At 25.8% G+C, this 19047-nt stretch overlaps 1 protein-coding gene across 3 annotated transcripts; it reads left to right on the forward strand.

Moving 5' to 3' along the window:
* Window positions 1-3755: 3755 nt before the first annotated feature.
* Window positions 3756-18961, forward strand: LOC100206276 (protein spire homolog 1). 3 transcript variants are annotated; one of them, XM_065788686.1, is made up of 4 exons: window positions 14451-14591; window positions 14895-14978; window positions 15826-16201; window positions 17508-18961. In XM_065788686.1, exons 3-4 carry the CDS (start codon window positions 15859-15861, stop codon window positions 18869-18871), a joined length of 1707 nt encoding a protein of 568 aa, XP_065644758.1. In that variant the 5' UTR covers window positions 14451-14591; window positions 14895-14978; window positions 15826-15858; the 3' UTR covers window positions 18872-18961. The 3 variants fall into 3 exon arrangements, with proteins under 3 accessions (XP_065644759.1, XP_065644760.1, XP_065644758.1); XM_065788687.1 differs by lacking the exons at window positions 14451-14591; window positions 14895-14978 and adding an exon at window positions 3756-4048; XM_065788688.1 differs by lacking the exons at window positions 14451-14591; window positions 14895-14978 and adding an exon at window positions 11848-11924.
* Window positions 18962-19047: the final 86 nt, after the last annotated feature.

Consider the following 19047-nt stretch of genomic DNA (forward strand, 5'->3'; position numbering starts at 1 on the left):
CCGGCCATTTATTATATATGTAAACGATTTTTTTCATTGTAAATAGTATTATACGGCAAAATAAAATTAAAAAAAAAAAAAAATGTAAAATATATATTTTTTTAAATATTCTAAAATGACGAAATTAACAACCTAGTATGGTAATTTCGACATAATAATGCTGTAAATTCGGCATACTTAAGAAAATTAGGAAGTTTATTAAAAACGCATTGATATATTTAAAATATCATAAACAACTATAAATCTGAATCTTATAAAGTTAATGTCTCTTAAATAGAATTTATTACACCTAATTGGCATAGTGAGAGCGTTGCAAACACTTTGATAAATAGTTTTCTAAACCACTTATTTTAGTAAAGTAGTAATATATCACCCAAATAAGAAACCTTTTTAGAAAAATTCCAAAGTAATATTGTAAATGAAATGATGACTAACTTCTATAATTTCGGTGATTATTATTTTTAAATAAGAATTCATGTAAACTCATAAACTCATAAATAGTTCATAAAATATTATTTTACATAACTTCAAAGGTTAAGCATAAAAAATTAAAATGCAAAATTCAAAATTACAACTTTTTTGACAGTTTTTCTAAAATAAGATTTAAGAAAATAGTGAATTATTTTTTGCTCTTTTTAAAAACTAAAAGCGAACTACTTTTGCAAGTGCAACCATTGTAATGTATATTGTGAATTAGATTCAAACAAGTTATAATTTGTTTATATTTTATTATAGTTTGTAATAATTATCAAAGTATTATGAGAGTAGGCAAATGGAAGTTTTGTCTTATCGCAACGTTAGTATTGAATTATCGCAACATTAGCATTGTATTAAGGCGAATGCTTACTTTTTAGCCTTAGGAAAACGTAAATTTCATTAAATTAACGAACTATTTACGTTCTAAGATGTTTTTTCAAGAGATTTTTTGCAGTTTAGGTTTATTATTGATAAAAAAATGTTAAAACTGATTTTAATGACTTGAATTTGCAAATCTGAGAATGAATGAATCAAGTCTGAGATGAATATGCTAATCTAAGGGCGAATCTAAAAACTTAATTTATAATTTATTATAAAATTAGTTCTGTAAACTAAATAAATGTGAAACTGTGAGTTTTATAAATTGTTGGATTTAATGTACGTTTGATGCTGACAAACATACCACAGGTTTGTTAAGGTATTTGCAGATTTTACTTTATGTATGATACTTTGTCATATATATATATATATATAAATATATATATATATATATATATATATATATATATATATATATATATATTTATATGTATATATATACATATAAATATATGGATATATACTTATATTATACATTAATATATATATATATATATATATATATATATGTATATATATACATTTATATATACACATATCATATATGTATATATATATATATATATATATATATATATATATATATATATATATATATATATGATACTTTTCAAGTCATAAACAGTATTTTAAAAAATATTCTCAGTTCTAAACAATATATAAATATATATATATATATATATATATATATATATATATATATATATATATATATATATAAGTATATATATAGATATATATATATATATATATACATATATATATATATATATATATATATATATATATATATATATATATATATATATATATATATATATAAATATGTGACACTTTATGTATGATACTTTTCAAGTCATAAACAGTATTTTTAAAAATATTCTCAATTCTAAACAATTTATATTCAATTTGATTGGACTTCAGTTACTGCTTATGTATTTTCTTGGCATCTCCTTCATAAAGTTTACGACGATGATGAATAACTTAGTGGCAATTTAAATAAGTCACATAAACGCACATTTCAAATTTTGCATCCAGGAAATAATTCAAAGTGTTTATTCAAATAGATTTAATTATCTTTCTTGAAACTACGTCACCATCCATTATTATTAAAGCTATTTTCCACAAGATATTTAATATCGAACTTAAAACCAAAATATTCAATTAACTATATTGGTTATGTAAATTTTAGGAATAATAAAAAAATTAAGGTTTATTTATTGTAATGGATTAATCTAAAAGGTATAGGACTAGCCTTTTTCCCGTGCTCTAATAAATTGCTCTGATGCGAATTGCAATCGAGGTATAACTACAGCTACAGTTAGTTTGAACTTAGCTACAGTTGCAGTAAAAATGTGGAGAGAATTATAAAAGGTCGCAATGATGCTTTGTTAAAAAAAAATTAAATCTAAAGAAAAAAGTTTCAGAAAATTGTAATTGTATATATATATAAAAAAAAAAATTGCTTATTGAGCCGAAATTATTTATCAGAAAAATGCAGTATATAAATGTATTGTTTCTTCTAAGAATTTACCTGATAAAAAATATATTGTTTTCTTAATCATAAACAGTCTTTTAAAAATATAAAAGAACTGAAAGATAAAAAAATTGATGATTTTATATAGAACTGTTTGATCCTTAAATAATACATCTAAAAAATGTATATTATGTCTATAAAAAAAATTTGAAACAACTACACGTGCAAACCAAGAATATTTAAAAAAAAATAGAATTGATTTCTAAATGCAAGCATGAAAATAAGTTTCTATTAAAAAACTATAAAAATAAGTGAGCTAAGAAAGTAATAAAAAATCCCTTTAAAAATATATTAAAGAAAAAGCAGAAGTAACACGTCTAAAGAATTCTTTTATAAAAGTGTCAACATACTCCACAATTGAGAATATGTTGACACTTTTATAAAAGAATTCTTTAGACGAATAATACGTTACAGTAGTTACGTTACAGTAGTTAGTTACAGTTGTTACGTTACAGTAGTTACGTTGCAGTAGTTACATTACAGTTGTTACGTTACAGTTGTTGCGTTACAGCAGTTACGTTTCAGTAGTTACATTACAGTTGTTAAAAACGTTTAGGACTTAATTTGATTATTCTATATATGATTTGAGTTTCTACTTTGAAAAAATTATATAAAAGTCATTATACACAATATACAAAGAAAGTTATTAAAGTCCTGAAATTAAAATAGGAAATTAAAACATTTGTTTGTTTTAATTACCGTTACATACTTTTATTAAGCACCCGGTCTATTTAATAGAGCAAATTAATGCACTTTAGATCGCATAAATTAAATAATGCAAGAAATAAGAATCAGATTGAATCCCATAAATCTTTAATTTTATAAGTAAAAAACAATAATTTGTAGCATATAAAAATAACTTACAGAATACAAGTATTTTGTAAGTTATTTTGAATAATAACTTTAAATAAAACTTTAAACATTGCTAATTCAGGCTATTTATTATTTATAGATAATCTTACACAAACTATTAAATGGTTGTTATCAATTTATTAATAGAATTATATATAGTTAAAATTAAAACTTCAGTTCTAACTTCAGCTCTTTCGAAATGCTATAAATAGTATTTCGAAATACAATTTTTTTTTTTTATTGTATTTAAAAGTCGAATTTTTAGCGTTAACTACAAGTTTTATCTCAAGCAGTTAAATAAACTTTTTCACTTATTACTTGATTCACCGCAAGAAAAACTTAATTCGTTTAAAAATGGTAAGAAATGAGTAAATCATTTAAGATTAAAAAGTAATTTAAAATTCTGTTGTATGTGTGCTTCACAACAAAACAAAAATAGTTATTGCTAAATAATTTAAATTAATTATACTTTTAAAGTGGGTTATATAAAATTTAATCTAAATTGGCCGACAGTGGCGTTAGCTTGGAAAAGCAATACATGCATACATTTTTATAGAAAAAAATGCCAAAAGAACTCTTGCGCGCATTTTAAATTTCTCGGAATAATTTCAATATTCCTCCTAATAGTTTAAAGTATGGACGGGTTACCTGAAAAAAAGAAAAAAGTACAATTATTTCTAGTGCAGAAGCTTGGCCTAACGGTAATCGAAATAAAACGTGCACATATACTGGGTTTAGAAAAGATGGTCGTATAAGAACTATAGTTATAGAAAGGCGCCTAAAGGGAGGAAACCTTGCCGTGAGGTATGACACATTTATAAATTTTAAAAACGAAGTAAAATTTTTAAATAACTTTTAAAAATTATATATACCCTAATATAAATAGTTATACCTAATATATACCCTAATATATATAATTATATTATCTATAATATATATTATTATTAATAATATGTTATATATATTAATATATATTATATTCAATATAATTTTATATAAACTATATATAACTATATATTTCCACACCATTAATTCCTCATTTGCAAATATTATTTGTGTATATTACAAATAAATTACTTTTTCAAAAGTTTTGTTAGAATGTATGAAAAACAATGTAAAAGCCATGTAGCAACTGTTGCTACTGGTAGTAGTAGCTATGGTGAAAGTAAAATCAGGATGAGAATAGAAAATAGGATGAAGAGTAAAAACAAAAAATCGTTAACACCCATTTTTTATATTCACCAGATTAATCAGATTAACGCGATTAAAATAAACTTGTTAAAGTGATGAAATAAACTTTAGAATTCAAAACCCGTGATTTGTAATTAAAACGTTTTGTAGTTTACAGTTTTGCAGTTTTTAAGCTTTATTGAAGGTAATCAGATTAAAATGCTACTGCTTCTGGTTTTGTTTAAACGATTTAAAGTTTGGAAGTATTTAATAAAATTCATCCAGTTCATATTTTAATCCACACATTTTCTGACAAGTAAGCACTGCTTAATTGGCTGGAGTACATTTATGTTGTAATAAAAAGACAGAACTGCTTACTAAATAGTTCTGTCTTTGTGTTACATCATAAATGTACTCCAGCCAATTAAATTTTTTAATGGGCTTTTTTTTTACAACTATAAGTTTATACAACTATGTATTATATACAAGTTTTAACAATATGTAATATTTTTAAAACAAATATATTTAAAGGCACTATGAAATATAGTAACGTGTGTAGGATACTATGAGTACATTATCACTTTTATAAAATTGAATTGCAGTACCAAAAAACATTGCTTTGGTCATTTTCTTTTTTAAATTCAGCAAAGGTTCATCGGTTATGCAAATATTATTCTATCACATAATAATTTTTAAAACTTTTCAACTATTGATCGTTTTTTTGGGAAAATATAAAACAAAATATTCAACAAAAACACACAAAAAAATAAACAAAAAAGTATACAAAAAAACAAAAACAAAATGACAACAGTATTATTTGCATATTTTATGACCCGACAGCTCTAATCAAGTTTATTTAGCAGTAAGCTATGTTGAATTGAGTCAAAAGTTTTTTTCAGGTGCAGGAACACAGCACCAACCATATTTGCGTTGTTAATCTCTCTTCTGATATTGTCACATAATAGTGCGGCACCCAATTTTGTGGAACTATTCATATGAAAAATGAATAGGGAGTTACTGAGAAGCATATTTCTTTATAAACAAAACTGGAAATGGAAAATAGTTTACAGTGATCAGATTTGAAAATAGAAATAATTTTTGCGGACTGCCACATATTAGAAACAGTATAGGTTTTAATATATAGGTTTTATAGTATAATATTTATAGTATAGTATAGGTTTTAATAGACAACCTCATAACATAGCAATTTCAACAAACAAGTAACACAATCTTTCAGTATTCCGGAGGGTAGCTTATCTAGTCCAGTAGTCTTATTGCCTTTTAAAGAGCGTAACTCTTTTTTCAACAAATAGATTTTGTAGTAAATATTAAAAATATAGTAAATATTGCAAGTTAGAGAAGTTTTGTATTGCAATTAAAAATGCTATACAAAATTCGTAGGTGGCATGTAGATGGCATGTACATGGCATTTGAAAATGGCATTTTAGTGATGAAATAGAGTTTTTGAGAAAGTTAACTTTTGAGTAGTTTACTTTACTACGGAAATTTTACAATCATTTGTATGCCTATTAATCAATTTTGTTCCAACTTTTACGTGCTTTTCTTAAAAGTCTCTCACTGTCATTAACTGACTTCTTAACTTCATTGGACAGCAACGGACACTCGTTTTTCCCCTAACACATCTCTTTACAAATAATTTTTCTTAATAAAGTATTAAGTTTGTTACAAAAATTTTTTAAGTTCATTGATGCATCATTTGACATTAAATTTGTCTTCAATCGATTAGGAAATTGGTTACGTCATAATTGCTACGACTACGTGCTTTGATGATTTTTGTATACATCTATTTTATATGAATTTATTTTTCTAACGCAAGCAAATATGTCATGATTACCGAGTGAGGTAGAAGTAACTTTAGCATGTCATAAAGTTGACGATTTATTGGTTATAATAAGATTAATGAGAGTTAATAATGTACCAGTGATGCGAGTTGATTTTTGACCAATTAAATCCATTTAATAAAACTAACTAAAATGGATTTAAATCAATTTACTCAGAGAAATTAAGGATAAATCAGTTATTTTATGGAAATAGATTCAATTAATAAAACTTTTGTTATCACATGTTTTGTTATCATATTTTTGACAACTTGATTTATACTTTACCAATGCAAAATGACTCATCGAAGTATTTAAAATTGCATCACCAATAATGTCTAATTTCTCTTTGAAAGTGCTTAAAGCGAACCCATTTACAAAAAATATTAGCGTTTCAGAAAACGTTTTATCATAAACGAGTAAATTTTTTACTAATACTATTATAGATAAAACACATAGTATACAACGTTTCGAACCCAAAAGGAGAAACCTTATTCATACGATGTATTATATTTTTTATTAATACAGCGGTCTCAAAGAAAGAATGCACGCTTTTACAAGATGAGTTTCTTTTTCTAGTGCATGTCTTCATCCTCCCGATTGTTTGAGACGCAATTTTAAAATCATCGTCTTAGTTTAAAAGGAAGGAAAACCTTTTGTGATATGTTTCAGCTTTGATAATTTCAAAGAAATTAATTTAGTTTATTTCAAGGAAAATGTTATAATTTACTCCACTTGTTTTGTTTTATTGTTTATTAATATTTTTTAAAGTCTATCAATTTGTTTACCTTATTGATTGTTTGTTATTAAAGTTTTTTGATAAAAAATAATTTTTTTATAAATTACATACGAAAAATTTTACATACAGTAACATGGCCTACTTAAATTACATTTAATTTAAGTAGGCCATGACAATAACAATAATTTAAATGCGTTTAATCTACAGACATCTTTTTCAAAAGATCCTCAAAACCAACAACATCCAAAAGTACCGGCAGGGACATCGGAAGGATATTTACATGTTTTGGATACGACATTTTCTGTCATTGTTCAAACTTCAAACTTTAATTCGGTCGTGCTTTGATCAAATAAAAATGTTTTGCGATGATTAGAGCCTGAGAACGAAACTTCTTATTTACACTCCGACAAAAAACATTTATCTATTTATTTATTTAGAAAACATAAACATTTATCCTTAAAATTTATTGACAAAAAAATTATGTAAAAAAATGCTAAAGACTCTTAAAAAAATTTCAAAAGAATGTTATTCATCAATAATACAAAAAATACTTATTTTTATTACAAATGAATAACATTTTTAAAATCTCTATGAAAATACGCTTCTTTTGAGACCCAGGTTGACATACTTTTGAATAACTTTTTTTTCGACAATATTAGGGACTTTACCTAAATACTTAAGATTTGAACCTAAATATCTTTACAACTTGACGTGATGGCAAAAAAAGAGTTGCATATTTGAAATCAAAGTGAGAAATGCTATACAAAAAACAAATTGTTTGCTCGGCACCAGAAAAAAAATTTTTTTTTGTTGACCTGTGTAATCTTTGAAATATTAAAAAAATATGTAAATCCGACGCACCGTTCATAAGATCTGTTAGATTTAGTAAAAACTGCTTAACTAGCCCCGCTCTATCCTAATTCTAAGATTTATACTTATCAAATTCTTTGCCATTTTTTGCTTGTGGTTTATAAAAAAAAAAATTTAGCCATTGACTAAGTACATACTTATAGTCTAACCTAGAAAAAGTATAGTTTTTAATTTTTTTGAGAAAATATTGCCTAAAGCTGCTCAATCTGCCCCAGCGGAGTAAGGTGAGCAATAGTGTCTAGTAAGTTGAGCAATCAACAAATAAATGAATATGCATGGTACAAAACTTGGGTGAATCATCAATAAAACTTTCAAAAAACTTTCAAGTTGCCTGGGCAACTTGAAATAGTTAAGTTATTAGATTTTCTGGAAAATCTTAAAGACATTTTCAAATCATTTCAAAAGAAAGACCTAAAAATTTAAGGCTATAAATCAAAGCGGTTCAAAAGTTATTGGGTTTGAAGTTTAATAAAACGTTGACTTCATTTTTTTTCAGTCATTTTTCAAAGTTTTTTATGTTTGAATTTAGCAATTTCATGCAGCTAAAAAGTTGTTTGAAATGAGAGAAGTGAACGAAAATAAAATAAAGTGCAAAATTTTTATGAACGAATGTAATATCAATTTTTATACATTAAAGAAAAAGAGCATTTAAAATATCTGCAACACACTTTGTTCCATTACTCAAAACTATCCCAGGGGCGTTCAATAACGCAAATTCTGTACTTTTGAGCACCAAGTCTCTGGTTAATCTAGGTTTAAATTAGAATGTTATAAGTTTTTAAGAGAGAACATCTAGTTTTGTTTACTGCAAATATAGTCGAACTTATTTAAATATATAAATTATTTAAATTATTATTAAATATTATTACTAAATATTATTATTAAATATTAAATTATTTATGTATATAATTTAAATTATGATTTAAATTATGGGCATAACTAAGTCAATGTTTTATGAAACTTCAAACCGCAAAAACTTTGGATTTGCTTTGAACTATGGTCTCAAATTTTCAGGTTTTTCTTATAAAATGATTTGAAGATATCCCTGAAATTTTCAAGAAAATCCAATGACTCAAGTAGTTCAATTTGCTGATTTTGCATCATTCTTATAAAAAATGTGTAATGAGGGGCAAAATGAGACACTTAAGCTCTAATTTATCTAATACAGACCGTCTAAGAACTTTTGAAAAAAAAACTTGATATTTTTTAAATCTTCTACCATCCTACTATAACCTTACAAAATATGAGTTGCAAAAATGTAGTGGTTTGGTCACCGGAGATCATTTATTGACAACACCTATCCTCATTTTGCCCCGCTATGTGGGGCAAAATGAGAAAGATTTTTTAAATAAGTAATTCAAATAAATAATGATAAACAAAACAGCTTTTTAAGAGGTTTAGCAAGATAAATACTTTATAATATAATACAGCTAATAATATAATATATATAATCAAACAAATATAATACATAATCAAACTGTAACTAGTTAATCATGTAATCAAACACACTATCATTAGTCACATAAATCACATAATACTTCACCAGTATTAATAGAAATTAATATCAGTCTGAATGAGCCTAAGTTGTAAATTTTAAACATTGACTCTGCTTCAATAGTTTTGCGGCCATACTCCATAATCCATTACAAAAACATTTACAGTTTTCAACACTTCAACACTTAAACTTTTAACTTTCTTTACCCTTTCCTAATGCCCATTTATTTTCTATTTTTTGTTCTTTTAACTTTTTTGATTCTTCATAGAATTCAAATTGTAATTTTCTATAATGTGATGTTGTTATTATCTGTGATTCTTCTCCTTTTCTTGGTAATAAAGTGATCTTTGAAATTGCTAAAATATTAGAAAAGCAAGGTATTACTATATTAAAATCAATATTTTCTGAACATCCTGATGACAAAAGTAATAAGGTGCTTGAATTAACTTGTAAATCAATTTTATCAGGTTTATGTAAGTTGGCATTAGAGCTTTTGTCATTATTAAACTTAATGTCTGGAATTTTATCCCACCACAACAGATAAATTCCAAATGCACGAAAGCCAGAACAGGCAACTTCTACAGAGGCAGCTTTATGATATGCTTTAGAGAATACACCCATAAGTTGATCATTTGTTATTTTCGCCCAGGATGCTCATGTAACCATGATCCACATTATATATTATAAAAAGTTTTAAGCGGTTTAAAACAACAGTTATCGTTACACCTTGTTCACCACTAGTTACAGAAAAAACACAATGTTTTCCTTTTATTGTTATAACTTTAACAGATTTATGAACAGTTGTAATGCCTGATTTATCACAGTTCAAAATTTGATGAGGTTCAAACTTGTACTTTTTCATAACAACTTCGATATCATTGAAATAAATGTTCACAGAACTGCTGTTTAAACCATAAACACAATTTAAAGACAACCCTTAAGGCTTTCTGATAGAAAAGTCTGAATGTCTCTTTAAAAACCCACTTACAATCTTAAAAAATCTCTTCCTGCAACACCATTATACTTATTAAATGGATGAACTATTTTGTACTTTTCAACATACTGGCAACTCGTTGAATATCACTTATAAACAATCAATTTCTTTTATGTAGTTAACTAATTGACTTTCAGTATCATCTGCCAATATTTAAATTTTAGTATCATCTCGCAATAATTAAATGAACCAAGTTATTTTTTATGCATAATAGTCTAAACTCTTTAATTTTCTTTAAATCCTTCTGTGCAAAGCATCTTTATTTATGATAAATGTCAAAGCAGCTATTATCAAAGAGATTTCTTTTAGTTTTAACATAACGTGCTCTGCTCAGAAAAATTGCCACATTTAGTTTTTCTCATAGTTTCTAACCATATTTAACTTTCTAAATAAACAATAAACAATTTAACTTTCTAAATAAACATGGTTGATATCGGCAAAATAAAAAAACCAAAACGTCTTGTTTTGCCCCGCAACATGTTGGCATCGATATTGTGTAATTTCCCGACAAATTTTGTCATAGAAATAAATTATCAGTATATGGAAATGAAAGATAAATGCCTAAAGATGATAATAAAACACTAACTTTGAATATAAAATTTTTTTCCACTCCGTAAGATAAAAAAACACTGAGAAAAATTAAAACAACAACACATCAATATTCGTAATTGTCATATAGCCAAGATATGATATGGTTGTCGTTCTCATCATCTTCTTCATTTCAAAGTGACTCAAGATATTTTTTGCAACAATAAATAATTTAAGAACACAACTAAACTTTTAAAAACCATTATAACAATAAATTGGGAGGTTAGGATTATTATAACTGCGATCTGTCTCATTTTGCCCCGCTATCTCATTGTGCCCCGTCTAACCCTAAGTTTGTAATTTTACTACAAAAGTCAGAGCTGACGATACAGGTTTGAAATGGAGAGGCACAATTTTCAATATCTGAAAAAAAGTCCTCCATAACGAAAAAACTTCTTAAAAATAAAAGTCCGTTAGAAAAAAAGTGTGTGTATGTGGAGTGGGAGCAATGGCCCCTGGCCCCCGGTATCATCGGCCCTAGAGATAACTTGCTAAATTTTGTTAACAAAATGCATACTAGCCACATTTTGTTAACAAAATGCAGTAGAAAAGGGATATTGAACCACCGGTATTAACGCATTTTTTAATATTCGATATTAACAATGCTACTGAATAAAAATATCTTACTAATGTAAGTTCACATTTATAGTCAGAAAAATAAACTTCGTCATATTATTTCAGATAACATTTTTGATAAAAAATTTTATGATTATTCTAAAAGTAAATTTAATCGCAATTTTACATGGCAAATAAACTACATTAATGAACTTTCTTTACTTAAATTAAACGACTACCTAAGGAGTGTTAAAATCTCAATAAGAGATTATCCGAGCATATTGTTTTGTAAACCAATTTTTTAAAAGTTATTATGACAAAAAGAATTTTATAAGCAATAGTTTTAGGTATGTTATTACTTAATAATGAGTAATCGCTAATAGATGACTGACATATCATTGATATCATCAAGAATGGCAGTTAAAATCAAGGTACGGTTCCAAGCTCAGCTAAATTTAGTTATTGATCTATTAAAGCAAGCAAGGTAAAGCATTCAGGTTGATAATAGAAGTGACTGGTTTGTCATTAAGTAACATCAGCGAATTTAGTAAAGTACGAAATGTTAGGATTTGTGAAATATTTGCCAAGATCAAGAGCTAAGCATAAAACGCCAAGCTTAAAAAAGATTTTGGAATTCAAGTGAGGCCATTGACTATATAAAATTCATTAAATAAGAGTGGATTTGAACAAAAAGTTCCACGCATAAAAGAATTCTATTTAAAGAAAGCATCGAAACCAAAAACTTGCGTTTGCTAAGAAGTATGTAAAAATAACGGTATCATTCTGAAATAAAGTTTTGTGGACTGACAAGTTAAAAATGAATATTGTCAAGTTTAATAGAGTAAAAAACGTTGGAAGAAAAAAAGTTAAAGCGTTGACACTCAGTTGCATTCAAGGAACAGTAAAAATATTTGAAGGCAACATTACGATGCGCGTTTTGAAGACTTGGAGTAGAGTAGGAGAGAGTGTAGATAGAATTATAGACTATAAGGTTTATGTCAATTTTATTATTTTATTTTTTATTTACTATTTTGTTCTTATAACAAATTTTTCTGATAAAATGCGGTTTTACGTAATATATAAGAATACAGAAACAACAAGTCCCCAAGACCCTAAGACCCTAAGTTAGGGTCTTAGGGACTTGTATGCTTAGGGCCTAAGCATACGTCAAAGAAAGCCAAACAGTTTTTTTTTATCCAAAAGCAGATTAAGTTCTCAATCTGCTTCCATATATTGCCATAATACCATAGTCACACCATAATACTACCTCCACCGAATTTTATTGTTGGATGCAATTGAGTATGAATGTTTCTCCTTTTTTCTCCATACGCTTTTAACATTCATTTATGACTCGTTAGTCCACGAAACTTTATTTCAGAATGATACCGGTATTTTTACATACATCTTAGCAAGTTAACTAAATAAATACAAAATCGACTTGCAGAATTCATAATGTCAAAAAAATGAATTACTTAGGGAAAAACTATACTTATATAAGGTTAAAAATTTGCATTGTTTGAATGTATTGCTAAGTCTTTTGCAATTAAAAACTTAAATATTTTTTTTGCTTATTCTTGATTATATTTGCTTTCATAATAATCATAAAGTTTAATTATAAAACTTTTCTGAAACTCTAAAATTTGACAAATTTTAGATTAAAAAAAAAAACATTTTCCCTCTGATACTTATCTCCTTGAGTGTGTTTAAGTAACCTTGTGCTGCCAACAATTAAAAATATCTAACCAACAGTTGTGAAACAATTATACAAAAATCTAATAACTTAAATGGTATTTATGACGTTACAAAAAGTCACAATAGCGTGTAATTGGCATGAAATGTTTAGATTATTAACATAATTACTTGATTTTCAATAAATACTTTTAACTACAGATCATTTGAAGAGAACTAGTAACAGAAATATTTCGGTTACCATTTGTAAAGCTTTAAAAGATTGTTTTCACTTTGATAGGACTAACCTTAATCTTCCACGAAATGAGCTGAGATCTGAAATCTGAATCTGATTGTAAAATATTTTTTCAGTAAATTGTGTATCTTTTTTAATCGTTTTTAAAAACTTTATATCATTTTGTTAAACTAAGTTTAGCTTTCAAAAAAAAAAAAATTCAACATTTTACAATTTATTTTAACTTTTTTCAAAATTTTCACTCTTTTTTCTACAGTAAGTAAATACTTTTTAAGATTGACAACAAAGGAAAACATGAATATTGCTTTGAAAATTGATCGAATTTGAAAACATTAAGGTTAGATAAATCGCGTGGATAAAAATTATTCGTTATCTTGAAAACAACAACATTTTTACTATTACTTTTTGTTTACACATCCTAACAGGACTTCCACGACACGTTTGTATTGTACTTTTATAAATACTTTTATAATATTTACGACTTATCAATTAAATTATCATTATTCATTATTATTTAGAAAATAATCATGTGTAACAAAAATTTAAAAATTACAAAAATTAAACATTATCAAGAAATTATAATATAATTATAAAATAATCTAAAAATTATATATAGTTATAAAACTATATAAAAATTAAAAAACGATAAGCTTATAATTACGGTAAAAACTAAGTCTAGAATTTTGACTTAGTTAAGTGGCTGACTTGATCAATCATTTTGGTTAATTAGTAAAAAAAAAAACTAAACGCAAGTAATGTTAGCAAACATCTAATTATGCAGATCTATAATAGGGGAATTAGCCCCTCTTATTTTTGCAATAAATTGTTGGTTATCAGAAAATTAGTCAAGACTGTAAATTTTTATTAAACCCCATAGTATACAAATTATAGAATTCGATATTAATCTTGGAATTTTTAAAATCTGATGTTTTAACGAAACCGCATTAGTGATAATAAATTATAATAAATATTTATTATTTCCTTTACAACTCTTAAAAAATCATTTAAAATTAAAATTAAATTAGATAAACAAGGAACACTCAGGGTGTTGTACAACCGTCATAAAATGTATATAACCGTCATAAAATAGATGTCTATTGTTCGAAACAAACAGCTTTCGTTATGATAACCAAAAGTATCACCACAAGCCGTTTTTGTTACTAAACATATTTATGTATGTTGTTTTTTAAATGAAATATTTTCTTATTTAGAATTCTTATTTAAAAAAGATTTTTTAAAGTTAATTTTAAAAAGGAAGTAGACTTTTAACATTGAAACGCATCTAAATGCAATTTTTTTTATCTACCTTTTTACTTAATTAAAAAAAAAAAACAATTAGGTTATACTAAATAACTTTCAATTTAAAACATTCAGACTTGCAGAACTTTATACAATGTAAATTATAGACAAATTAAATAAAAAAGTCAGACATGTTACAATATAAATTTAATACCATCTTTTTTTTTTTTGCAAATAGTAAACGATTGTTTATGGTTCAGATTATCTTAATATGATTGATAAAAAACATATGAGCCAATCAGATAGTAAACTCGATTACTAGGTAAAAAAAACAGTTATTTTTTTTCTGAACGTTACTTAATTTATATTTCTTATAAAAAGTACTTTATAAATAATGATAATACTTTTTAAATATAGATACATATTTTGTAAATATAGAGAGTTACTTAAGTAATTCTCTATAAAAAATATGATGCAGCTTTTTACCAAGATATATTTTTTCACCTGACCCATCTCGGATAAGTTGTTGTTTATCTCCGATAGGTTGTTGTTGTAGTTAATGTTGGCACTGCAATCTTTTACTTTTTAAACTAAATTTTTATTTGTTTTTTATTGACAATTTGTGGTTTATTAATATCTTTTTTTAAATTTATTTTGCCTCTATTTAAAAAAATACATATATATTTAGAATTAAAAAAGATTTGCTTTATTAAAAATTTAAAAGAACATTTAAATAACTTTTATTTGCTCGTTTTTCAAACTTATTGTATTGGTTTTTTTCCCGCATATTCTTTAGTTATAAAATTTTAAACGTTAGAAAATTTTTAAACTTGAAAGTATAATAATCAAAGCATTCCGTAATTATTTTTAGCGAGAAGATTAATGACGCGAGATGAGTATTTCTCGTCAGATTTTAAAATAGAAAAATTTTCTATTATTTTTAAAACCACGCAGGGTTAGCTATTTCTACTACGTAATTTATGTAATTGTTCGTAAAATAACTAAGCTACGCACTTTATAAACACAGTGATTATTAATTTAATTGCACGGGATGTTTTATATGAGTCATAAATTATGTTTTTCTCAATGTAAAAAAACTTCAACAAGCAGTTATAAATATAAAAGTGTGTTTAAACTATTTTTTATTATTTTCTATTTTTAAATTGTAGATTAATTAAAACACAGAAAAAGAATAAAACTTCATGCAGCTAATTGAAGTACTAAGGTTGTTTGACTCTCCTCTAAGTCAAGAGCAATGTTGGGCAATCTGTTATGGCGCCTGTCGAACTTTGAACAAAAAAAGAGCAGAAGATTTTCAAAGACATGAAAAAATAAAATATATTATAAGTTTTGAATCTTTGCTACTGACTCAAAGAGGAGAAATTGAAATTTTACATTCGGAGCCCCACTACGGTATTCCTCAAAAAGATTCTGAAATAATATTCAATTTGGGAAACCTTTTATGTCGATGTTTGGATTATGGGTTAAATGAGACTGAGATTGAAGACGTTAAATTCACAGATGATATGGCTGAACTTATTGGAGGTATTTTATTCTGTTTGGTTATATATTTTATATACAAAGCAAACGTAGACATAAATATGCAATTTCCAAAATTCCTCTCAAAGTAAACTAATTTAACATTGTTTTAAATTAACATTGTTTTTTCAAACAAAAAATTCCTCTTAAAGTAAACTAATTTAAAATTGTTTTAGAATTTTTTAAATAAAGATTAGGTCGAACGGGTCAGAGCAAAGTCACTGCAAAGATAAGTGTCAGTAACAAGTGTTGGATCCGGAACAAAATTTGAAGGAGGGATGTGGGTTTTAGAAACATTTTTACAAATAAAACTGGGATTTGGTTCCAAAAAGTCAAATACCTGTTGCATATATTCAAATATTTTTTTGAATATATCTACATAAATTAAATATTTTTTGTATATTTACACAAAACTATAACTTTTAAACCATTTTAATGTTATAACCTTAATGCTTTATGCAGAAATTTTAATTAGGTTTTAATTAAACTAAAAGCATTTTTAATAATCCACAAAAATTTAAAAAAATGCTTGCTAAGCAACCGGCATAACATTTAATGTTCTAAATTGAGCAAACAGATTTGTGCAATGAAATAAAATGTTTTGAAAAGAAAAACATTTTAATTTTTTTTAAGTCGCTAGATAAAAAAGTGAGTATATTATTATATATAATATACTCAATTATATTACTATATAAAAATATATTTCTATTTGTTTTGTCTGTCTATAGGGTGTGAAGTTTTAAAAAATTTTCCCACTAGGTATTTATTTAAAAAAAAAGCTAAAAAAAAAAAAAAAATGTATATATACATAAATGATGCCGACAAACCGACAAAGTTCATGAAAAAACTGACTGTAACTTATAAATTGCCTTTTTATGGTGAGGGTGTTCCTCCCTCGTTGAATCTTCCTGTATGTATATATATATATATATATATATATATATATATATATATATATATATATATATATATATATATATATATATACATATATATATATATATATATATATATATATATATATACATATACATACAGGAAGATTCAACGAGGGAGGAACACCATCACCCTAAAAAGGCAATTTATAAGTTGTAGTCAGTTTTTTCATGAACTTTGTCGGTTTGTCAGCATCATTTATGTAAATATACATATTTTTTTTTAGCTTTTTTTTTTAAATAAATACCTAGTGGGAAAATATATATATATATATATATATATATATATATATATATATATATATATATATATATATATATATATATATATATATATGTATGTATGTATGTATGTATGTATGTATATTTATTTTTAGGAATGGTTTTGCAAAGTAGTGAGTTTGATGAGGGAATAGGTGACTTAGATAGCCTTTCAGAAAGCTGGGAAAGTAAACGTTTCAGTACTTGCCGCAATTTTAAAGCACTTATTGAAATAACTCAATTTTGTGAAAAGCGTCGATTAAGACGAAATGTTTCAGAAAGCAAAAAACATTACTTAAACGTGTGCAAAGCACTTTATATTGAAGCGTCAGAACTCAAGGCATTTTTAGGACACGTAATGTGTGATTTTAATATTGATCGTTGTGATTCATTTGAAAAAAGCCAAGAACTTGCGAAACTGTATTTACAGGATTGGGCGAGCTTATGGGTGCGTGTAATGAACGAATTGCGGCTAAACACAGCAAAGTATAGAGAAATTTTCCCCGAAGATTATCAATATGTTACCTATGAAGTAAGCCCATTAGAACGTAAGATTCGCAGGAGAAATCTTTCATTTTTACCTGATGATGCTGAAGATATGGTTTACAATTTCCTTCGTAGCAGAATGACCAGTTTAGATTCAAGAGCCGATAGTGTTTGGGAATTGAATCGATCGGGAAGTTTATCTTCTAAAGAAGAGATAGTCAGTGAAAATAATACGAAAAAAATAAAACTAAGTATAGATAAAAATTTAATAAATAAAATTGAATCTTGGAATATTGAAAATGATGTAAACAATATTAACTTTCAACAACCAAATAAAGTATTAATATATAATGAAAGTTATTTTGATTCTAGTGCATCCACGACAAACAAAACAGACCATAATTTAATTGTGAAAACAAATGACGTAATGCATTCACAAGGTATAACTTTTGACTCCAGCTTCTCAAAAAGTTTGATGGATTTAGATGAAATTGATCTTAGCAGAGAAGATGATGCTTTTACAGATAAAAAGATTGGCGTTAGTATGATCGAAATTTTGAAGATTCGACAAGAGTTAACGAGATCCGAATTTGAAAGTTCTTCCGATGTAAATTTTATTAATGGAAAAAAGTGTTTTACTTGTCGAAAAGTGAAATTCTCAATATTTCAACGTGCCAGAGTTTGTGCAATATGTTGTAAGAAATGCTGTTTAAAATGCATGGTGGAAAATTTTCAGATACCTTACCATTTAATAAATACATTACCTTCAAATTTAAATGTGACGTATGGTAATCGAAACTTGATATATTCCAAATGGAATCTTGATATTAGTGATTTCCATATTTCGCGATGTTACAGCACAGATAACTTAATTATGCATAAAAGAAAAAATAGAATATTATTAAATATCTGCGTTGTCTGTAAAGAACTACTAGAAAGTATTGAACAAGAAAGAAAGACAAAACGTACAACGTATTTAGGGCTTGATAATTAATTAGGAGAAATAATATATATAAAAAATTCGCGTGTAAACTGTTTATATTTAAGTAATATTTATTTAGAAATAAAATGCAAATTCTAGTGATCTTTGTTGTAACAACGATACACTCCTCTTTTTAAGAGGTTTTCAGTTAAAATTAGTTTACTTTAGGTTTTTTTAAAGCACTCTTT

The sequence above is a fragment of the Hydra vulgaris genome, chromosome 01, assembly GCF_038396675.1.
Source record: "Hydra vulgaris chromosome 01, alternate assembly HydraT2T_AEP".
Taxonomy (NCBI): domain Eukaryota; kingdom Metazoa; phylum Cnidaria; class Hydrozoa; order Anthoathecata; family Hydridae; genus Hydra; species Hydra vulgaris.

Bases quoted from the DNA above. Each gene is read 5' to 3' on its own strand.
- LOC100206276 (XM_065788687.1), top strand. From the start codon at position 15,859: ATGCAGCTAATTGAAGTACTAAGGTTGTTTGACTCTCCTCTAAGTCAA. The intron at 16,202-17,507 runs GTATTTTATTCT...ATTTATTTTTAG, and splicing joins TATGGCTGAACTTATTGGAG to GAATGGTTTTGCAAAGTAGT.